Source organism: Sphaerodactylus townsendi, linkage group LG08, assembly GCF_021028975.2.
Source record: "Sphaerodactylus townsendi isolate TG3544 linkage group LG08, MPM_Stown_v2.3, whole genome shotgun sequence".
Lineage (NCBI taxonomy): Eukaryota > Metazoa > Chordata > Lepidosauria > Squamata > Sphaerodactylidae > Sphaerodactylus > Sphaerodactylus townsendi.
In genome coordinates this window covers 65,798,490-65,821,727 of record NC_059432.1, presented here as the reverse complement: position 1 = coordinate 65,821,727, position 23,238 = coordinate 65,798,490, and the positions used below count along the sequence as shown (strand labels likewise).

The 23,238-nt window shown below is 45.0% G+C and overlaps 2 protein-coding genes across 3 annotated transcripts in view; one reads left to right on the top strand and one right to left on the bottom strand.

Annotated features, from left to right (window-relative positions):
* Positions 1 to 916, top strand: part of LOC125437755 (dynamin binding protein) — a 61,965-nt gene extending 61,049 nt beyond the window's left edge. For both annotated transcript variants that reach the window (XM_048505686.1, XM_048505687.1), the window contains one exon: positions 14 to 916. In XM_048505686.1, the coding sequence (XP_048361643.1) occupies positions 14 to 199 (186 nt within the window). In that variant the 3' untranslated portion in view covers positions 200 to 916. The remainder of the gene's footprint in view (positions 1 to 13) is intronic.
* A 126-nt stretch (positions 917 to 1,042) lies between these two features.
* ABCC2 (ATP binding cassette subfamily C member 2) overlaps positions 1,043 to 23,238 on the bottom strand; it is a 28,601-nt gene continuing 6,405 nt past the window's right edge. The window contains exons 7-32 of the mRNA XM_048505685.1: positions 22,788 to 23,019; positions 22,447 to 22,622; positions 21,178 to 21,355; positions 20,619 to 20,873; positions 18,968 to 19,033; positions 17,833 to 17,970; positions 16,369 to 16,515; positions 16,065 to 16,149; positions 15,850 to 15,916; positions 15,127 to 15,253; positions 14,498 to 14,674; positions 13,737 to 13,904; positions 13,052 to 13,238; positions 12,706 to 12,832; positions 11,427 to 11,550; positions 10,648 to 10,870; positions 8,785 to 8,939; positions 6,244 to 6,399; positions 5,564 to 5,763; positions 5,072 to 5,198; positions 4,528 to 4,629; positions 4,232 to 4,375; positions 3,735 to 3,893; positions 2,945 to 3,111; positions 2,575 to 2,769; positions 1,043 to 1,876 (exon numbers count right to left, since the gene is read on the bottom strand). Coding sequence (XP_048361642.1) covers positions 1,747 to 1,876; positions 2,575 to 2,769; positions 2,945 to 3,111; positions 3,735 to 3,893; positions 4,232 to 4,375; positions 4,528 to 4,629; positions 5,072 to 5,198; positions 5,564 to 5,763; positions 6,244 to 6,399; positions 8,785 to 8,939; positions 10,648 to 10,870; positions 11,427 to 11,550; positions 12,706 to 12,832; positions 13,052 to 13,238; positions 13,737 to 13,904; positions 14,498 to 14,674; positions 15,127 to 15,253; positions 15,850 to 15,916; positions 16,065 to 16,149; positions 16,369 to 16,515; positions 17,833 to 17,970; positions 18,968 to 19,033; positions 20,619 to 20,873; positions 21,178 to 21,355; positions 22,447 to 22,622; positions 22,788 to 23,019 — 4,012 coding nt within the window. The 3' untranslated portion in view covers positions 1,043 to 1,746. The remainder of the gene's footprint in view (positions 1,877 to 2,574; positions 2,770 to 2,944; positions 3,112 to 3,734; positions 3,894 to 4,231; positions 4,376 to 4,527; positions 4,630 to 5,071; positions 5,199 to 5,563; positions 5,764 to 6,243; positions 6,400 to 8,784; positions 8,940 to 10,647; positions 10,871 to 11,426; positions 11,551 to 12,705; positions 12,833 to 13,051; positions 13,239 to 13,736; positions 13,905 to 14,497; positions 14,675 to 15,126; positions 15,254 to 15,849; positions 15,917 to 16,064; positions 16,150 to 16,368; positions 16,516 to 17,832; positions 17,971 to 18,967; positions 19,034 to 20,618; positions 20,874 to 21,177; positions 21,356 to 22,446; positions 22,623 to 22,787; positions 23,020 to 23,238) is intronic.

Below are 23,238 nucleotides of genomic sequence, written 5' to 3'. Positions count from 1 at the left end.
TTTTTATTTGCAGGTTTACTATGCTGTTTATACCTTTAAGAGTCGGAATGCAAATGAACTGAGTGTAACAGCCAATCAAAGACTAAAGATCTTAAAGTTCGAAGACATCACTGGCAATCCGGAGTGGTGGTTGGCTGAGGCACATGGAAGGCGGGGCTATGTGCCATCCAGTTACATTCGTAAGACTGAGTACACGTGAGACGTGATGTGGCTGAGCTAGAAACTGGTGCCTTAATTTGCTGTTGGAAGCTGACAGAAGACCACAGCGGGCAAACTTACTCAATGCTCCGTTTTCCCTAGTGGTCCATGTTAAATACATTTGGTAGAGTCAGACCAGATTTCCAGTGAAGTTGAATGAGGTGTTGCCAAGGATTCTGCTGTTACTTCTATGGTGAATCAGAACCTCTTTGCCTGGCTGGGGTCAGGGAAACAATCAGCAGTGCTGTGCAATAGTCATTCCCCCTTGAAATAAGTGCTTAGTCTCAATTTGACTAATGAGGTTGCAACTAGCAGGAGATGACGCGTCTGGAAGGGATCTTACTTATTTTTCCATTTTGGCTCTAACATGAGGACAGGGTACAAGTAGGTTTCCTTACAGCCAGTGATGTGTGTGTGTGTGTGTGTGCACCTGTATATGAGTGCTAGCTGCTAGCCAACAAAAAAAGGGGAGCCCTGAGGGCTGCTGCACAAGACTCCCTTTGTCACATCGTTCCATGGTGCTGGTAATTGGAGCGCCTTTGCTCATCTTCAGGTGTGCCTTGAATGCTCTAATCTGTGTGTGAGGGTGATGCTGGGCCTACTTTGTCTGTTGGGAACCAATCATGGAGGATTCCTGCTCCAAGGTAAGAGCACCATGCAAGAGATGCTGTTTCCCCCCTTGGACTGCTGTTTTGTAAATAAAATTTCTCTTTTGGAAGTGACTAGTTGTGGTGTGTGTTTAGCTCCTGTGCCCCTACCCACTGCTCCATTTCTTCATTCTTCCTCACCCTATTCTATAAGCAGCAAGTGTGAGTACATCAACACAGGAGCTATTAAGGAGCTAGCACCAAAAATACTTTATTGTACCAATTATGGATGATAAATATTGTTTAAGAATAGGGGTCATGAATGGGATTCCTGTCCCCTTGAACCTTGTACTATGAGTAGGGTGAAAATGTTCAAAAGTAATGGAACAAGACTTCACATTTTCACGTTTAGCACAACTTACTCCCCAAACTGGATCTGAAACAGTGTTCTGAAAGTCCTATATGACTCTTAAGCTTTTCTCTACCTCAAGTGAATGTGAAAAACCTGATGGAGGAGAACAGGAAACCAGTTGCGTGGAACAAACTAGAAAGCAGAAGGCTTCTGTGGCCTAGTGGAGGACATGGACATCTGTGGAAAGTCTAAAAAACAGCCCCCCCCACACAAAAAAAAATGGGGGGGGGGAGGAATCCTCAGAACTTCTTCTTAAAGAAAAGGCATACCTTAAAAAGGCATACCTTCAACACATATTTCCTGGCTTACAAGAAGACGGCACTCTTTCTGTTGAGCCAGAAGTCTGTACTTGTGTTCAGCCTCAGGAAACTATCAGATAATATCAGGAGCTGCTCCATGAAATGCAAGCACAGCCCAGGGGGCCACTGCTAATAGATGAGGTGTGTTATTACAACTCCCCGCCCCTCCCCAAAGCTGGCCCTTGGGCAGCTACAACCAGAGTCCTACAACTTTGGTCAGCCCTGCCTTGTTCTGGCTTCAACTTGTCCATCACAGAGCTGAAATCTGAGGTCCCACAATACCCGCCTCCTTTGCCATGCCAGCAAAAATGCTTTCTTCTTGAAGCAGCTGCTCAGGGCTGTCGAATTCCACAATCCTCCCAGCCTGAAGCACCATCACTCTGGAAAGAAGAGGAAGAAAACTGAACTTCTATGCCTGCCTGCACCCAAATGGCCATCCCACTCTCTCACTCCCTAAGGAAAAGAGGATTGCAATGAAAGTGGACTGCACTGAGTCTGAAACTCTGGTTCAGTGTGCATGTTCATGTAATCCAGAGAGTTTTTTCAAGAGGACAAAATGCTGAAACTATTTGGGGGAGGGGGAAGAGCAAATGGTGACAGCAACTAAATGACCACAGCTGCTTTCCTAAGAAGGAAAGAAATCTTGATTCAAGTGGTTTAAATTTATGGGTTTTCATGCACTTGGTTACTGTTTTGCTTTAAGCATGTTGGCTCTTTTTAATGCTGTTGCTAACATACATTCCTCCATACTATGTGCAGAACCAATTTTTCTGTTTGCCTACTCTGTTCGATCCATTCTTGGCTTTTTAAAGGCCCCGATTCAGCATATTGCATGTTGAATTGGCCCCAACTTTTTGGATTGTGTTTCTGAGTGTGCTGTTTTTGTTCTAGGGATGTTAGTGAGAATTCACTGATTAAAGAATTCAGAGCTGAGACCACTGCCACAGAAGGTGCTTTCTGCCTGTAATTGCTCCATTGCAGGGCTGGAGGAAACCCCAGGCTCTCTCTCCTTTCTGTTCTTCAGGAGGGAACAAAGGCACTAGTACTGTGCCTGACCAGTACCAGTATTTCCCCATACCTGTTGCTGTCCATGATGGTGTGCAGCCGATGAGCAATGGTGAGCACGGTGCAGTTGGCAAACTCGCTGCGGATAGTCTCTTGGATCAAGTGATCGGTTTCTATGTCCACAGCTGCGGTGGCTTCATCCAGAATCAGGATTTTGGATTTACGGAGGACGGCTCGTGCCAGACAGAGAAGTTGTCTCTGCCCAACGCTGTGGGAAAAGAGTGATCACAAATGCTGGATAAATGGACATATTTTCCAGGAGGAGATACATGCAAGCATTGGTCCACTTAATACTCCCCACCAGTCAAGCACGGTTGTGCTTGAAATGGAGTAATATGGTCAGGGAGGCTGAGAATATCACAACAGCTCTTGCCATCCAATACCTCAAGTTCTCTCCACCTTCGCTCACTAGATGGGACAGTCCCTCAGGCAGGTCATGCACATAAGACTTCAGGTGAGCTAGCTCCAGAGAATGCCAGACTTCTTCATCTGAGTACTGGTCAAATGGGTCCAAGTTCATGCGCAAGGTCCCCGAAAAGAGCACAGGATCCTGCAAGCATGGAGGTTAAAGGTATCGGTAGGTGGAAGATGCTAAGCTAGATGGGAAATGGGCAAAAGAATGGGCTGTTCTTTCTTCTCAGCCTCACACCACATGGGCCCTTGGTGTAGAAGAAGCAGTTTTGACTGCAGAGCAGAATGAGCAGCCAAAAAGGGTTCAGAGTTGAAAAGGGCTACTTTGAGCTAACTAGGTCTTCTGCTGACATACATCTAAAAACAACAAAATCCATGTACTGCCTTTTATTAGGTACAAGATATTGATACAAAATATTGTGCCAGGTTTTGAGCCCACTAAGACTCTTTATCTAGCTGGATGTTGTAAGATTTAAAAAGACAGAAGGGTGGAAAACAGATCTCTGAGGCCATGTGTGAAAGTCCAATCTTGGTGGCTTCCCTAGTGAGCTGCAAGCAGTGAGCTAAAACCTTAACGTAATTGCATATCTGTCTTAAAGCTCTAGTATATGGCGGCCACAGAGCATGAGCACTTGGCAAAAGAAACCTTGCCCCAAGAGAACTAGCCTGGCTAACTCATGAAAGAGGACACACAAACCAGTGCAGCATCAGGGAAAACTTTGGCCTCAAGCACTATCAATCCAGATCTGGTCAGGGACTAACCTGTGGGATGATGGTAAGGTTCTGGCGCAGATCGTGTAGGCCAAGTGTTGCTATATCGAGCCCATCAATCAGGATCTTTCCCCCAGCTGCCTCCAGAATGCGAAAGAGGCAATTCGTGAGGGAGGATTTCCCAGCCCCTGTTCGGCCCACAACACCAACCTGGTGAGACAGGGTCCCAAAGGATCAGGTAAGTTTGTCAGATTCCCCCCTCCCCTTCTCTGCTATATTCAGCCAGCTGATCAGCCATCAGCCTGTATCCTTGTTCCTGTTCTGGATGACTATAAGTGCATATGTAGTAGTCACTATACTTTACCTTCAAGCCAAAAGGCAACCACTGGTGGTTGAGTTGGCTGGCTTTTCAAGTCCATGAGAGATAAAGCCCCACAGATCAGGGCTTTGAGCGCTGCATCCCCACATCTACAGGTTTCTCCCCACTGATCTAAGCCCTTCTCAGTAAGATCTCATACAGTCAAGTTTTCTTCCCAGCAGTACCTCACCTTCTCGGTGCTGTTGATATCACAGTGGATCCCATCAAGAACCAATTCTAGCTCAGGTCGATAACGCACCCGGTAGTCTATGAAGCAGATCTCCCCTTTACTGGGCCAGTTGAGAGGTGGTCTCTGTGCTGTCACCCATGGGGCCTGCATAGGACACAACAGACATCAGGCGAGGTACTGGAAAATATTTTATTAGAGCCTCTCTCCCACACACTTTGGAAAGCTTTGGAAATTTGCTACAATTCCCCCCCCCCCCTATATTTTACTATTGTTCACAACCCCATAATTCCTCATACCTCATTTGCCACCTGTGTATATTCATGCACTCTCTCTACAGCCACAATATTGGTCTCCAGCTCTGAAGTCATTCGCACCAACCAGTTAAGTGTTTGAGTCACCTGCACAATAGGAAAAGAGTGGTCTCAGTGCTATTCCCTGTTCTCCAGCTCTCCCACCTGCATCAAATACAGATACAGTGAATGCCACCATGCCCCATTTGGGCACATCTGTAGGCTTCAAAAAGAATGTTATTTGCCATCCTCTCCCCTTACCACCCCCCTCACCTTGCTTTATTTCTATACATAGTGGCTTGTAAGTACTAAAAATGCATTGCTAAAAATTAGAGGCAAAGGGGGAAGCGCCCGGTGCACCGGTGCATCCTCCGCCCCACCCCGCCCCAAAACACCCCCTTTCCCCTTGGAGCTACGCCTCTGCTAAAAATACAAATTATAAACCAGTATCCTAAAAAAAAATCTAAAATCCTGCCTGGCCTATTAGTACAAATACCAAGCTGCTGTAGCCTGGCCATTTCTCCGACCAAAGGTCACTTCAGTCACTTACGTTGAGAGCTGAGGAGATGGACAGTCCCACAATGCCACTTTCCAAAGTATCTTTGGAAAAGACAACCAGCAGTGCTGAAAAGAAAACGACCAGATTGCCCACAAATTCTAGGCGTACAGCCAACCACCTGTGGAAAAGGACACGAAGTAGGATCAAATCTTCACACAAGCTCCACAGGCAATATCTTGGCCTACACCACAACTAATCCACAGTGCCATCTAGCAGAGGGAAAGGGCAGCTCCACTGTTTCAAGATCTCAGTAATGATTCTCACAGTTTAAGCATAACTCTTCAAATGGCCAGGCAGTGCCTCTCCCATTCAACTGAGAGGGAAAGGACAAACTTTGGAAGCAGACAGAAGTCACCAGGCAAACTAACAGAAAATTACTTTTGCTTCTTGCAGGAAAAATCCACTTGTTGATGCCCCCTGAGGCTAAAGGCTCCTTCGGTCCTTCTACTGAACAGAATGGGTCTGATGGTGTTATAGCCTCACCTGTTGGAAATAATCCAAGAGTATACACACTTCTGATTGATGTCCACAATTTTCTCATTGTGCAGCAGGAAGCGCTCCTGGTGCCCATAGCCCCGGATAACAGAGAGACCTGACACAGTCTCACTGAAGTGAGAATAGATGGGAGACCGGGTGACTGAGTCCAGGCGCCGCAGCTGGCGGGATGTGGTCACATAGAATTGCTAGGAGTAGAGAGACATCCTCATGAGGTACACAAGCAGGCTGGTTACCTCTTAGTCATGCTGTATGGGGGGGGGGGAGGGTATTTACAGGTTTTTTGGGGGAAATAATGGACACATGTGGAGGGCAAGGAGTAGTTTCATGACAGCAAGCTCCAGTCCTGACATTCATCTCAATGCACATACAAATCAATCCTGGGTGCAACAGAAAGCCCAGCATGGTTCCTAATCACGCTGGGAAGAGAACCATTTCTGTACATGGTTTCCAATGAAAGCATGTAGGTTGGGGATGGAGTTTGCTATGGCCATCCCATTTTCTGCACCCCAGACACTTCCATTATCACAGCCCCAGGGCATCTTAAAGAGGATTTTGTCTTCAGCACAAATGTGCAGCAGGATACATCTTGGAAATAAAGTCCTGGAGTTCTAAATGGAGACAATTCAGTAAGAGGATGCTGCTGGAGGCACAGAGTCTCAACTCACCTGGACAAAATAGTAGAGGATACCCAGCGGGATAATGACAACTCCAAAGAAAGGTGTAGCTAGGCAGATCAGCAGCAAAGTACTGAGAATTCCCAAAAAGCAGCTCAGCCAGCTGCGGAAAGACTGTGGAATGGTCTCATCCACTGTGAAAATGTCCTGAAGAGGAAGATGAAAACAGAGCTGATTGCATGGGGCACAGACAGCTTGAAAAGATTAGCCTGATTCATGTTGGAGAGGTCCATCAATGGTTACTAAACATGGTTACTAAAAAGAACCTCTATGTACAGAGGCAGCATACCATTAAATACCAGTGCTACAAGGCAACATAAAGGGAGGTGTTGGCTTCTACTACCTTTTCATTGACTCTCCAGGGCAACTGATTGACCAGCGAGAAACAGGATGCTGGAGCAGATGATACAGGCAGGGTACACCTTATGTGCTGTATAAACTAAGCCTAGATCAAATCGTGCATCATGAACAATCATTTTTTTGAGATGCAGCCAGACTGGGGTGTGCAGCACCTTCAGATCTATCAGTTCAACTGTACTTTGGTAATACTTGAATTGCAACACCAATACAGCACTTCTGGACTGCGTTCAACCAACACTCTCATTCTGAAGTAATTCTGATTTTCTAATTGGCATATTTTTCTTGGTAACTCAAACTTTTACTCGTTAGTCTCCACCACATTATATATCACTGCTTGTATTTGCATTAAAGAAACAGCACTTAGCACTTTATGTCCATTTTTTGCATCTCAATGTACAGAACATGTTCCAGATTGTATGAACCAAGAACAAAAGTGGTTCATTGCGTGAGTCTCCTCACCCCCACCCCCAAAATGCTATGAAGGCCAATGAGTTTGATCTAATGATACTCTTCTGTTCACAGTAAGGAACAGAATATGCCTTCTGCATGTAAAAGGAATACAAATGCACACTCCTGCACAGATCAAAAGAACAGGTCTGCCAATCCATTTCCATGTGTGCTATGTGTTGTATGAGAATGGGGACAAAGGGCACAAAGGTAATGTGCTAATTAATTAATGGTGTTCCTTGCTGTACAGCTGCTTTTGAGCACCGAAGGGTCCATAGGGACAGTATGGGATGTTGGGCATGATGTAAGGATTAAACAGGCAGAAATTCCCTTCTTCCCTCCCCTCTTACATGCACTCTTCCAAGATTTCTTGGAGAGGCATGTTGAAGATAACTGGTAACTGACAATAAAAGCTTGTGTGAGAGTGGGGGGGTGGCAATTTCTGCTGAATTTTCCTTGCTGAGGTATTGTGCTTCAGCTAGCTTTGTTCCTGAAGATCGCCTGATCCAAAAGTGGCTTACATCCTTCTCCTTTCCTCCATTTTATCTTTGTAACAACCCTGTGAGGGAGGTTACATTGAGACTATAACTGGCCAAAGTTACCCAGCAAGCAGCATCCATGGCAGAGCGGGGATCTGAATCTGAACCTGTCAGATCATAGTCCAACAATCTAACTCTCAGTCTATGTAGCGTACCATTGGTATATATGGTGCTTTGCAGAGCTACATAAGGAAAAAATAGGCCCCTGTTCCCATGCCTCATATAGTCTTACAAACAATAAGAAAGAAAACACAGGGTGTAGGAAGATAATTCAGGGTCCTAATGATGGCACAAATTTGAAGCCATCCATTTAAGTGAGGGTCAACATGCACCCCAGGGAAACCTAGCTAGGAAAGGTACATATCCCTTTTTTTCCCCTGTCAACTCACTTTTTTGTGGTCAACATTTTCAGTTTGCTTGTACAAAGCCTATAATCCACGGCCAGTGGTGTGATTCAAATAATTTATCAACTGGTTGTTTACAAGCACCATTTTAACAACTGGTTCTGCCGAAGTGGTGCGAACCTGCTGAGTCCCACCTATTTATATCCAACACTTCCCTCAAGGAGTTCAGAGTGGCAAAAATGGTAGGTTTTCCCCTACCTGTTTCACAACAATCACTTAAGGTAGGTCAGATGGAGAATGACTGGCCCATCTAGTGAGCTTCATGGCTGAGTGGGGCTGTGAATCCTTGTCTTTGGCATTCTATGCTTGCACTCTAACCATACTCCACTACATCAGCTCTCAGTGTGTACTGGTATTGCTGCTGTATCAAAGACTCTGGAAAAGGCATCTGTTGCTGAATTCTTGAGGGATAATATGCATCTGTGAAGAAACTCTGGGCCAACTTAGAGGTGATTGGAGAAAAATCCTTCATAAAACATCATGTGTCAAACTGCGTTCACACCCATTTCCCAATATGTTCTTAGCATGGTGTTGTGTGAAGTGTGGTGGAGTCTCCTTCTGTAAAGGTTTTCAAAGAGAGGCTGGATGGCCATCTGTCAGGAGGGCTTTGTGTGTTCCTGGATTGCAGGGGGTTGGACTTGATGGCCCTTGGGGTCTCTTCCAACTCTATGATTCTAGGAAGCAGTAACTAATTCCTCCCAGCCCAAAGGCTCATGAGGCCTATTTTTGGCATCCTTGGCCAGTCAGATCACTTGCAGGCTTCACAAAGCATGAACTCATACCTTGGCAAACCTATTCACAATGCGGCCTGTTGGTGTCGTATCGAAGAAACTCATAGGTGCTCGGAGGATGTTACTGAGCAGCTGCTTGTGCAGGATGCGGGAGGCTCGTATAGCACCACGAGAAGCAACAAAGGATCCAACCACAAGGAAGATAGCTGGAATGAATACATATGCTGATGAGAGCTGATGCTTATGGAGATGGTGGCCTAGAAATTTAAGTTGAATATAGCCCAGCTCCTCTAGCCTGGGAGTGCTGCTTTTTAGCTATCAAACCACTGCTGGGATCCCACTAATCTTTTGGATTCTAGCTGTCCCTTAACAATGTGTGCTGCGGATTGGACAGCTGCTTTAACTCAGGATTCCAACAGAGGACTGGTTGCTGAAGGAGTGAAAGCCAGTGCTGCTGCTGTTGCAGTTTTGCCTTCACCCACTGGTAGACAGGCAGGCAGCACTGCAGACTGAGGGGGGCAGTGGAGAGCGGAAGATAAATTATATCCTTGCCACTCACACACATGGACACCAGGCAGCATTTTCCCCACCATATTTGTGCACAGTAATCAGTAACACAACAGAAAAGAGATATCCAAAGAGCAAGCCAAATGAGACACATCAGTGAGGGAACCTGAAATCTCTCAAGGTATTTAATTTTCTTCAAAAGCAGCTGCAAGGTGATGGTGGTGGACAGAGAGGGCATTAATTCTTTCCCCTGTTCTATTTCTGTGATATAAATTGCCTCCAACCCAGCTGCTATGAGGCCTAGTCAGGCAGCTTTTTCTCTTAAATTAATGGATGGATTTGCATGAGCCATCCTATGCACATACAACAGAAAGGGAGCCATGTGTATACCTCTAAAAGCAAACAAGGAGAATGCACAGCAAAGGATGCTCAACATTCCCTTCCCCCATTCTCCTTCCTTCATGGCATGACTGAGCTCACTCCCTCCATTGGGGCTCAGCAGTGAGAAAAATGCTTCCAGCCCCAGAATACTGCAAGGTAAGATGTGGAAGGGAATGAAGTTTCACCCTGTTCCCCTAGCCCACATGCTCTGTTTTTGTTTATAGGCCCCTTCCGCACATGCAGAATAATGCACTTTCAATCCACTTTCACAATTGTTTGCAAGTGGATTCTGCTATTACGCACAGTAAAATCCAGTTGCAAAGTGCAATGGAAGTGGATTGAAAGTGCATTATTTTTGCATGTGCAAAAGGGGCCCTTAGGTTTTCTTTAAGCATAAATAGGTGGATGAAGTTACAAACAGGAGGTTTCCTGTACTTTGTTCGGCCACCAAAGTTCCTGCTCTGCAGGAAGAACATTTTATTTTCTATAAAATGGGGATACTTCATCCTATCTAACTAAAATTTGGCAAAGAGGAATCCAGGGGTGAAAGGTACAATCCCTTACAATTTCATGGCAATTGGGTGATGGGGAGGCTTTTAGCTGTTAGAACAGTGGGAGTAACTAAAACACATTTCTTAAAATAAGGAAACAAGTAAAAAATGAACAAAAACCCTGAAAATCCCAATTGAAAGGATCTGGGTAATAGGCATTGTGGAAGACCATAACCCAAGACCCTGGGGAACTGCCAATCAAATGATTCATTACAGACATAGAAAGCCAACTGGTCTTCTGAGAAAGGTAGCTTCATGTGTTCAGAATTTTCAAAGTCTTCTGAATTGTATACATTACTGTATTCTACATGCAGGGCCTACACTATCAACTGACTACACTGACTGCAGTCAAAATCACGCATAATTCCTGCAACTACAGTTCATCAGCAAACTTTTCCAGGACTTGCGCTGGGGGTGGGACAGATCCTCTACCCGCTCCACATTCCACAAGCAGTTGTATTTTTCAGCGGCATACCTTGGCCCACACCCAGTGCCCCATAGACTCCAACACGCATGTCACGTTGGGTAGCTGAGTAGGTCTCATTCTCGCTGATCTGTAGGGCATCATTTGTCCAGTCACTAAGCCACAGGCTGGAACCAGCAGAGGCCACATATTGCCCTAGGTAAGCGATGAAGACCCCTATCGAGAATCCGCTCCCAACAGCACGCAAATATTGCAGATACACAGTGAATTTCACCTGCAGATGGAGACTTGTAATTAGCCGAATGCCTTATGATGGGTTCCCATTATGTATTCTGCAACAGCAATTACATTCCCAGTTCCTGCTGCACTTAAGTACAGTAACAAAAATGAAAAGCTATCATGGGCTTCGCTTATCAGGTCCAATTATTAAGGAGGACATGACTAGAAGCATTATTATATTTTCTTGGAGCTGATGGGATGAAGATCCCCAGCTGCCTCCTGTAAAGGGGATGTCCTCTGTTCTCTACCCAGTCATGTGACAAGGCTTTTGTGGTCTCCACTTCCTCTCTACGAAACCAACTGTGGTATGTATCCAAGTCATAAGTCAAAATAATGTTTCTGGTAGAAAAAAGTTTGACTCCTGCACCTTTAAGATCCAGTTTTATTCTAGATAGAAGCAGATATCAGTAGAAGACATGTGAATGCACACAAAGCTTATACCAAGAATAAAACTATGTTGGTCTTAAAGGTGCCACAGGAGTCAAACTTATTTCTTCTACCTCACACCCACACAACTACACACCTGAATATTTTTGGTATCGCTCTCTCACCTTGCCCGTTTCCACAGCCTCATTTTCGATCAGCTTCTGTCCTTTCACTTCCCCTTCAGATTTCAGATCCTTCAGTTTTCTTTGGCTGGCCTTGATAAGGGACATGTTGCTGCTGGTGCTAAGGCTGGAACACAAATACAACAGTAAGGGGTAGTTTCTATAGTCCTTCCCTTCCTGCTCTGCACTATGAACATACACAAGTACCTTCAAGTCACAATTAACTTATGATGACTCCAGCAAGGGGCTGTTTCAAGGCAAGTAAGAAGCAGTGATGATTTACTATTGCCACTGCTGCAGAGTTTTCCTTGGAGATCTTCCAGTCAAGGACTGACCCAGCTTCAAAGATATGAGTCAGGATATACCATGCTGCTTCCCACCCAGCCTTAAACTACTAAGCCCCTTACATGCTGCTGAATGGTGTTGAACAGTTCTTCGCATGTTTAATTCCGCCCCCCCCCCCCCTCAATCTCCAATGTCATTGTTCCATATTAGCTGGCTTTAGCTCTTCCAAACTCAGAAGAAGTGTCTGAAGTCAGCAAGGCTGCATAAAATTCTAAGATGAAGCTCAAAATCCCTGAATGTCCACAGAGAAGGCCATGACGGAACCATGGAATCCAGGCGACATGACAACACCAAAGCTCAGGGATACAGAATTTTTCAGAAAAAGGATGAGATAAAAATGCATGAATATAAGTAAATATTTCTAGGCCTTGCAACCACTGTGAAGATGTTGACAAGATGCATGTTTGGATGATGAAAGGACTGGCTGATGGTGTTCACTGATTGAAATGAGAGATTGCCAAAGAGGAGATATGTCCTTAGACTTGCAAGGGTTCTCATGCAAAATGTTTAAATAATGTTTAAAAAAATATTAACTTCTTGGTGGAAAATGCCATTATGTCACAGCCAACTTATGGTGACACCTGGTGTGTGTGGGGGGGGGGGGAGGGGGGTCATTGCCTGACTCTGCATAGCAACCCTGGGTCTCCTTGGTGGCCTCCCATCCAAGTACAAATCAGGGCTGAACTTGCTTAGTTTCCAAGATCTGATGAGATGGGACTAGCCGGGATCATCCAGGTCAGGCACCAGCTTCTTAGGGGAACTCCCCACCCCACCCCCACCCCCACTTCAGGGCCTAACTAGACAAAGCAGACAAATGTTCTATAACATCTGGGATAGGCAGGGGCTAAAAGGAGATAAAATAGAGATGGAGGGCATGGAAGTCAGTTCAGGGTAAAGTGGCCATGGGGTCTAGCCTGGGTGCATGAAAGGCCCTGACCTGCGGGTGAAGTTTTTCTGCTGGATACTGGCTTCAGTTTTCTGGGTCATGGTCACTACATCTGCTGGCATCTCTTCAGCTCCAGGCTCAGGATCTCCATCTAGTTCAAACTCCTCACCCATTCCCACTGAAAGTCAAAAGCAAGAAATGATAAGACGTCAGGATGGTGGGAACTACAAGAAGAGTGACTCTTAAGGGCCACCATATTAGGTCACCTTACAGATAAGTATTTGTCTCTTCTGCTCAGAGACAAATGTTGACATGTGACTCATTCTTCATCAAGATACACTGTGGAAGGTGATTTCAGCTAGTGTCCCTTAACCTCATTTAGGGTGATGCCTCTTACCTATGATGTCCTCTTCAGGCATGTTGTCTTGCTGGTTCCCATATGTGCTGAGCAACTGAGCAAATTCTCCACCATTAGCCAGTAAGGTGCTGTAAGAACCCTGTTCTGACACAGCTCCAGCTACCAACATCACAATGTTATCAACTTGTGCCAGGAAATTCAGGCTGTGGGTCACTAGGATCCGTGTCTGTGGTACAAACCAATATACTAAACTCAGAGGATAGTACCAAGATGGCACCCATACCAGCCACACCAGAACCTAGACTTGTACCTGTAAATAGGCAGGTCTGATAAAGAGTACGCACCCACTCAAAGCTCTGTCCTTTACCTAAGATCTGCTATTTAAACCAAAGCCAATTCATCACAATCCTACCACTGTGTGTGTTGAAAATCCACAGTCTCCCTTTCCCCAACAAAACCATCTCTCACCCTTAGAAGAAGGGCCCTAAAAATCCTGCATATCCTTCTCCAGTTCCTTCAGTCAAACTCCAAAGCCTGAGACCAGTGGTGGGATTCAAGTAATTTAACAACTGATTGTTTACAAGCACCATTTTAACAACCGGTTCGGCCGAAGTGGTATGAACCTGCTGAATCCCACCACTGCCTGAGACCCACTTTCTCCCCAGTGAGTAATCTTTCTACATAAGCATCACAAACCTAGGCCCACGAGGCAATACAAACTCACCTTAATCCCCAGCATCCCATCTGGTCCCAGAACTTTATCAAAAATATGTCGTCCTACGTGTGAATCGACAGCTGAGAGGGGATCATCCAGCAAGAAGATATCTGCATTGTTGTATACAGCTCTAGCCAGGCTAATGCGTTGTTTCTGGCCTCCACTTAGGTTAATTCCCTGAATAAGAAAACAGCCAGGATAGGCCTTCTTGGCCTTCTCTGTGGTTCACCCAACACAAATCAACCAAACACAATCCAGACTACAATTTTATCACAAGCACAACACAAGAACCCAGAACCCATGAACAGAAGATCTGTTAAGGAGATGAGTCAAGCCAAAGATGATAGATCAAGTCACAAATCCAACCAAACATTAACAAGATCTGATATAACTGAGGAGGCACAAAGTAGACATCTTTCTTTTCTGGAAAAGTAAGGGCAAGATGTTCTCAAAACAGATGGGCTGGCAGTTTCCAATAACCTCCACAACCCAAATTTTATCAACACTGGGCATGTAAACATTAACTATCTTGGTCGCTTGGAGACAAATTAAAATCATTCCTAGATGAACAGATTAAGAAATATTTATAAGCTGTTAAACTTTCTGCATTCTGTAAATACATTCCACATTCCCACTAACATACATGTTTGCCTACATACAAATTACTGTGCTGCAATGTTCAGGAAAGACTTTCGACTTCTTTTTTTCCAGTTGTATCACTGTCCCAGATCACAAGCTGCTCCTTCTGCCATTGAGCACAAAATTGGTACCTTCTCCCCAATTTCTGTGAGATCTCCTCCTGGAAGCAGCTGCAGGTCTGGGAGTAGGGCACATGCCTCCAGCACCTGTTGGTATCGGGCTTCATCAAAGGGTGACCCAAAAAGGATGTTGTCCTTCAATGTGGCATTCTGAATCCATGCCTGCTGAGGCACATATGCTATGGAGCCCTGCAGAAATCAACCATTAGATATGAACAGGTTTTATAAAGGTGCATACACCAGCTGTAGGCAGGCAGTGATATATGCATGGAAACATCAGCATTCTGAAATGCTAAAAAAATCCTGGGTTCTCTAGAAAATCTTACAGCCAATTGGCTAGTCAGCAGAAAACCTGAAATGCTATCCAGGCTCTTCTCCCACACAATGTCAAGTAGGCTTTATACTCCCTGTTTATGTCATACAAAGAAAGATGATCCCATCAGTGACAAAGTCCAGAGAGCTTTTGCGTAATGGAGAATCGTGGCTCACAACTATATGGCTTTCTTTGTTCACATGGCAAATGTATTAACCATGTGGATTTCCCATAGTTCTGCTTCATCACACAGGGATGCCCTCTCTGCCACTATCTCACACTATCGCTTGGTTTCCCATCTCACATTACCCCATGCTTCTCTCCTCACCTCAATGTTGATGTGCCCCTTGATGTTCTCCATTTCACCCAACATGGCTGACAACAGAGAGGATTTTCCAGATCCTACAGCCCCCACTACAGCCACCAAGTGTCCATGTGGAATTTTCAGGGTTATGCTGCAAAGGAAAGTAGCAATGGACCCATTATAGGTAAGTATTTATTTAGATATTTATTATACTCCACTTTTATCCCCAAATCAATTTACAACATCCTTCTCTCCTCATCTGTGATGCATGTTGGACTGAGAGAGACCAAATCCCAGGTTCACCACATGAGCTTCAATGCAAAAATGGGGATTCAAACCTGAAGGATGTAAATGGAAGAAAGTCCCTAGGCCCTGGGTCCACCCCTTGTTCAGAGGACCCACAAGACAATGCATTCTTAGAGGTTAACTTTTCCTTAGGGGTTCAAATGTTATTGAACATATGTAACTGTTTCCTAAAGAGTCAGACCATTGGTCTGTCTAATGCAGCATTACCATCTCTGACTGGCAATGGCTCTTCAGGGCCCATGGTAGGGAAACCTGAGATCCTTTAACTGGGAATGCTAGGGACTGATCCAGGGACCTTCTCCACACTAAGCTACTGGTCCTCCACAAGTAGAAAATGAGTCCACTCTGCCTTGCATCTCTCCTTCCCAAAAGTAAAGAATCACATGTTTCTCATCAATTCCTTCTTCTCCAGTGCAAATAGTCCCATGTGCAGTGACTTACTCTCTAATGGTAGCATCAGAGTTCCGTTCCCAAGCAAAGGAAGAGTCACAAAAATGCACAGCACAACCTGGGGGTAAAAATTCCAGAAGAGAATCATCACCAAGGCAGAGGACACAAACTACATTCATCAGCTGGCACACTTCCGCCAGCCTCCTGCATTCACTCCAGAATCCTGCAGGCCCTGGCCCCTGACCCTAACCTTAACCTTCAGTTACCAGTGTTGGTGTCATGCCATATGGCAGAAGTGTCCATGTCATCACTTCCCAGGTACCGTTCAAGTCGCTGTGTAGATACATTTACCTGTGAAGTAGAAGGCAACATCAAATATGAGGTTGCTTGGACACATCACAACTTATTGAGGGACACTACTGCCCTAGAGACTACACAGGATTGTGATCCACAAACCAGTCCCAATTAACCACATCTCAGAACCCAACAGTGTGACCACCAATTCTTAGCTACACAGGGGTCATGCATCCCTCTCCCGCTGTATCAGATATCTGTGGTACATCTGCTCACCTGCACCAAAGCGGATAGCACTAGAGGCAGCATAGTGAGGGGGAAGCGCAGCACATTAAAGAGAGAAATAGAGGTGAAGGCCTTCTGTGCATCTAAGACATGGTCCTTATCCACCATTACATATACAGCAAATGTTGTCACAGAGACCTGGAAATACACCAAGAGAAATACTAGTGAGCTGTGAATTCTACACTGAAAAGAATAGGAAGAACTAAAAAGCTACACAGTGTCAGGTAGTTATAGCACCCTCAGTCTTGTGCTTGTAGGGAAGGGCAAAATTCCCACCTAGGGAGGAACACAACAGAAGGAGAAAGGTTTGGTTCTGCCAAGATTTACTTTCTAGGCTAAACTCACATTGGGTCCCCAACAACTACAGTAGTCAATTTTTTCCTTAAAAGGAAAAATCTTATTGCTTTTGCACCTAATAACTCTTATAAATTTAACAGTGTTATGAGTTTGATCCAATCAGATTTTCTGCTATGAGGAGTATCCTGTCTGACCACCCAAAAAGGCTATGCTGAGAGATGTCATGAGAGATGGGGGTCTATGGGATGGAGATGAACTGAGTGAATGAAAAAGTTGGATGAGCCCAGTCATTTAAATTGTTCTTTTTTTAATTAAACAAAATTAATTAAAATTTAATTAAAATCATTTTTTTATTTAAACAAAATCAGAGTTTTCAAATCGGAATCAATTTTTTAAAAATTTTAATTGGATTTTTAAAATAAAATGCTTTTAATGTGTTAAAGTGTTGGACTAGGACCCGGGAAACCTAGGTTCAAATCCCCACTCCTGCCATGAAAGTTTTCTGTGTGACCTTGGGCTAGTCACACACTTTCAGACCTGACCCTGGCAAGTATTTGGGAAACCTTCAAGGAATGCCAGGGTTGTGATTCGCAGGCAATGTCAATCCACCTCCAAAAACCTCTGGCCTTGAAAACCCTATGGGGTCACCATAAATCAGGGATGGCCAACCTATGGTGCTCCAGATGTTCATTGACTACAATTCCCATCAGTCCCTGTCAGTCCCCATCAGTCTCTGCCAGTCCCTGTCAATTGGCCGTGCAGGGATTGGCCATGATGGTGGGAATTGTAGTCTAAGAACATCTGGAGCACCATAGGTTGGCACCCCTGCCATAAATCATATGCAATTTAACAGCCCCTCCCAAAGAAAGTGAAGGAATCTACACATTTTATCAAAAAATGCATCCAAGTGCCCCATAGAAACAGAATGCAAGGAATTACAACCTTTATGCAAAGCTTTGCCCGGGCCCCGATTCAACAAGACACATTAATTTAAAACTTGCCAGAGTGTACTCTAGTCTTCTCCTCATCCTCAGGTCAGGGTTCCAGCACAATCATTCCAAAATGTGTACTGGTATTCTGCCACTCTTACCCAGGCTCCTTGCCCAAGGCCCTGACCCTACTTCCAACACCCTGGTCCCATTCCCAGAATTGTCTTACTAAGACAGGAGCACAGGTGAAGAGGAAGATGGCAATCGCCTGCAGGTAGGCAAAGTTCAGCAGTCCCTTCAGCTCCTGTGCCCGGATCAACCCAATTCGCTTCTCAAATGATGGCTCCCATGCAAACAGCTTCAGGATCTGCCGACAGATATGGAATTCAGTCAAGCGGAGTGGTCATCATCCTCTCAAAGTAAGAGAAGGGGCCCCATCCTCCCTGCCCTGTGCCTGTTCTGGTATATACAATAGAAAGGGGGTGTGCCACTGAACCTACCAAGCAAACAATTATTTGCACACAATAAGACTAGCAGTCATAGACTATGTAATTTATGAGTTTACTAAGTCAACACTATATACACTTATCAGGCTGTATCTCAGTAATGCCCAGTATACCTTGAGGTATTCCTCTCATACAGAAATAAGTACATTCATAAATACTAGACCAGGGGTCTGCAACCTGTGGCTATTCAGATGTTCATGGACTACAATTCCCATCAGCCCCTGCCAGCATGGGCAATTGACCATGCTGGCAGGAGCTGATGGGATTTGTAGTCCATGAACATCTGGACAGCCACAGGTTGCAGACCCCTGGACTAGTCAATACTTCTACAATTGCTTCCCTGATCTCCACAGGGATAGCAATTCAGTAAATATTGAAAACCCAACATGAACAACCAGCTTCCACATATGTTCTAGCTTCGAAAATCTTCAGAGGTATTTTCAGTGTTGACCAATAAGTCACATATAAGATTGTTCTTACAAAAATCAAGTCGGACTACGTTAGTCTCTGCAACACTTTCTCATGTTGCTCCAAAAATGTCCTTGTTACTCCAAGGATGTCCTTCATATTGAATCATGTGCAAATAATTGCTTGCTTCGTGTCTGCCTTGGGTACCACTTCGCCCCTTTCCTATTTTATACACTGGTATGCCGACATGGCAAAGTAGGTAGGTTGGTCTTCATATTCTGCTTCAAGGGAATATCTAGCAGAGACCAGAAAAGATACTCTCAATTTCTACATCCCTTGTCAATCTAAGCCATGCAAGGCCTGACAATACAATCCCACAGATGGTAGAGTAAGTTCTGTGATGAGTGTGGTTCATTGCTGCGATGGAGCAATCTGAACCCAGCCACTCACCTTGATGCCACTGAGAATTTCATTCATTATTTTCATACGCTCATCTTTGTTCTTCATGTTCTTCACCTGTTCAAGGATGCCAAGAATAGCAGTTTCAGGAATCATCTCAGAGTCACAGAAAACATTGCCCATTAAGACAACATCACTAACAAACCTAGTTCCACTTAGCCTCCAGCAGTTGTAGGTACAGAAAAGATGTAGCCTTGTTCTTATCAGAATGTAGTGAAGGAATTATATTCTGCCCTTTGGGACTTGCCCTGTGGGGCTCTGCAAGGTTTACTCTTTCCCCTGCCCCATATTTTCAGACAGTTTGGGGATAGGCTGTCCAGAGATTGCGGTTAAAAGGTTGTTGGTATGGTGACACTCTGGCCCATTATGAATGGAACACTTACCTCAGGGCTCCTAGCTGTAGTGTGGTCTCCTCACAGTTCTCTGTTTACACTCAAGGAGGCACTCACTGCCTGTTCTGCAGCTGCCTGCTGAAGTTGCAAATGGCCTCTGCTTTTCCTGGTTCTCTTAACTCTGCCCATCAACTCCCTTTTAAAGGCACAGATGTCATCACACCCAGTAGTTGCAAGATAAAGAGCTTTGTTAAAGCCCCTTAAATTGCAGTTATATTGATATTTCTCTGATTGCAGTTATATCAACATCATAGCCCGTTTCCAGAAATAACCCCTCCCCCCAAAAGAGGCAAAGCAATTCCCAAAGTGCCTGGAGACTGGAATGGACTGGATGAGAGCAAATAAACAATCAATCCAGGCAAGATGCAAGTATTAATGGTAGCGTCTAATTAATCTGAGTCTTGGCAGTTCACCTCTGTGAATCAGGTATGTTGCTTGGTTGTAACGCAGGATCTGGCATTGCTTTTGGAATCCCAGTTTGAATTTGAAGTCCTTTAGCAGCATAGACCAACTACACCAACTCCTGTTCCCAGAAAATAACAGCCTGGTCACTGTAATATATGCTTTTGTTACCTCCGGACTACTCTAAAATGAGGCCACTTTTCAAGGCTGCCTAGAACACATCACCCCTTTTCATTATAGGAGCTAGCTCAATGTTGAATGGTTCTCAGTTTGTTTCCAGACACAACTCAAAGTGTGTCCTTTTATCCTTAAAAGTCCTGAATAGCTTTGGTAAGATTTTCTAAGGGTATGTCTCCTTCCTTAATAGGGGTCATAAGTTAGTTGTGGCTGCATGGATAATTTACAGTTTGTCTTTCTTCTTAGGATTTTCATAGGTCCTCACATAGCACAGCTGCTGCCAATACTGGCTGAGATGGGCCAATGCTGAGCTGACTCCCTGGAGGGCAGCTTCATATATACAGTATCATAACAATGCAGTGCCACACAAAATCACAGGAAAAAATCAGTTTCTGCCCAACAAGAGTTCCTCTCCTCCATTCGTGTAAAGAAAGGACAGACCCTGGCCTGCAGAGCTGAGGCCTTTGGGAAAGCACAGTAATTTTAACAGCCAGAAACAGGCTTAGCTATCCATCCTCAGACTGCACAAGCATAAGCATCATGAGGCACTGAGAGGTGGGGGCACATGTGAGGCTCAGGGCAGAAGAGGTATAAAAAGGTGCATCCAGGGCTCAGGCAAGGATGAGCACAGGAAAGGGGCAGATTTCCCTCAAGCAGAAGCCAGCACTGACCTGTATCGCCCGGGCCTTGGTGACCAGCACCGCATTGATGGGGATAAGAAGCACTGTGACTCCAATCCCAGCAAGCATAGACAGACCCAGCTCTTCCCACAGAAACCAAATAGACAACGCAATCTGCAGTGGAGATGACCACAGCAGGTGCACAAAGTTGGCAAAGTCCATGAAGCGCTGGGCATCTGCAGACATCAGGTTCACTGTCTCACCAATAGTAGATTCCTTGCGGGTGGCATTGGAGACTGTGAGGGCCTGAGGGCAGATACAGTAAAAACAGAGCTAATTAATGCAGTTGCCGTGAGGACCCAAAACACAAAGCACCAAATGGAAATGACAAGAGCTTTGTGATTTGTCGTGATTTGTGTAATACGGGACCATGTCTGAAAAGGAAACAGGCTCCACAAGAAGCAGGTGCACATTTCTCTTACCAGTCCCTAGTTCTGCCATCATTTATGCCCACAAGGAGCCCCATCCATCCCACTGACATCCATTGATGTGGCTGACTGGGTAGCCACAGGAAGGAAAGAACCTATGCCAGGTGAAGAAGCCTGCTAACCTTCTTATAGATGGCAGTCATAAGTGAAGTGCGTACACTCATGCCCAGTGTGAAACAGAGGTGGAAATACTGCTGCAGACAGATAGACTGCACTAGAGCGGTCAAAAGCAGCAGCAGCGCGTAGAGGTAGCCATGCCAAATGTATGCCTCTTGGTCCGACGCAAAGGTGATCATCAACCTGTAAGGGAAGGCAACCATGGGAAGCAGTCTCAGCGCAACCCATTATTTGACCTAACTCTGAATGTCAGCTTTCTGTCCCTCCACACAAAATTCAGATTCTCTCTCAACACCTGGACCCCTTCTGCACATGCAGAATAATGCACATTCAATCCACTTTCCCAACTGTTTGATAGTGGATTTTGCTGTTCCGCACAGTAAAATCCAGCTTCAAGGTGCATTGAAAGTGGATTATTCTGCATGTGCAGAAGGGGCCCTGGTACAGTTCATGCAAAATGACAGACCAACTATTCACTACTCCACAGTGCAGGGGTCAGACTGAGTTCTTCCCTGGAATACGTTTTACTACCTGCCTCCTACAATAAACATCTACTATGGTAACATAATCAACAATTACTACCTAGGCTTGGAGAAATTTTTTTAATCTCAGCCACAGACATGTCTCAGCCTCCAGTTTGCTCTATACCTATAAAATGAACATAAAAATAGAAACCAACAGTGCTAGCTTTGGGTGTTTGCATAAGGTCCCCGTATAATTGAGGGCAAGGTTCCCCAATGGGGTGCTCATGGGCTCAGTGGCTCCCACCAGTACTTCTGCTGCCACCTGTTAAACTTTTCCAAAGTGGCCAGGGCCTTTGTAAGGTTATTACTGGTCATCCTGATTCAAGTGAAAGGGTATCCTCATAAAACAGCAGCCACTGCAGATTCAGCCTTTCCTTCTTTTTTACTTCCCCTTCGCTTTCTTTTTCCAGGTAAGGATGCACATCATCGCTGAGTCACAGCCCCTCCACAGTTAAATATCTATAATAAAGCCTCACTAACCAAAGGACAGTCTGTTAAAAAAAAAAACCCTCTGGAAATACCGCAGGAGTTCCAGACAAGCAAACTTAACTCAATAAACGTGTAGATAAGGATGGCCATTAGTATAGATGGCATTCTGAGAAGCGTTGGATGCTCATTCTCCTGAACGCAAGGGCCAATATATGTCCCCCTACACCTACACCTACACACACACACACACACCCCCCTTTCAATTCCACCTTGGTCGGGGCCCAGGGACAACCTAGGAAGAAAACCTTGAACTAGACTCACTTCAGCAGCTGTGGGCTTACAAACGTTAGCAAGTCATATACCACCTTCAAAGCCACTGATTTCAGAAGGTTCCGAGAAAAGGTTTTCATTATAGCAACCATCAGCCAGTGTTTTGTGTAGTCTCCTCTGATATCTCCTTTGTCCTTCTTTTTCTTCTGTTTTTGGTCTTTTTCTTCCTGTACTCAGAGCAGAGTATGGGTCAGTGAGAACCCTGCTCCTCAGGTCAGAATCTTTGCTCAGAGTCTGGGTAAAATGAGGTGCTGCATGGAAGGGATCCCATGTGTAAGATCTCCACTACCCCAGAGTGAAATGGGGGGCTTTCAGCAGTCAGCATTACTCACCAGAACCAATGCATCCTGACTCTGGGCTTTGCTTAAACCATTTCTGTGATTGGTAATTGGTGACCGATGTCTCCTCTTGCGTTGCCGAATCTCCAGTTTCCGCCGGGCCTTTTTGATGCCTGCTTGCATGTTCTTTTCAAACATGCCCCCAACTAGACCTGTTTTCTCTGTGTCTTTCAAGTCCCAGAGGTCATCCACCTCCAGTGGCTTCCGAAAGCCTTTCAGCAACATCCTATAAGATACATAAACTCCTCTCAGCCATTTAACTATAGACAAGCATTCTAGCTCTTTGTCTAGATAAAGTCTATGCATAGTAAAGGAACGAGCACTGAACAAAGAGCCAGGAAAGCTACTGAGACATAACAGGAACAGAGTAAAGGATCAAAGCAAGAGCTTGGCAAAAATATAGCTGCCATACACATACAGCAAACACAATATGACTTTCTTCATC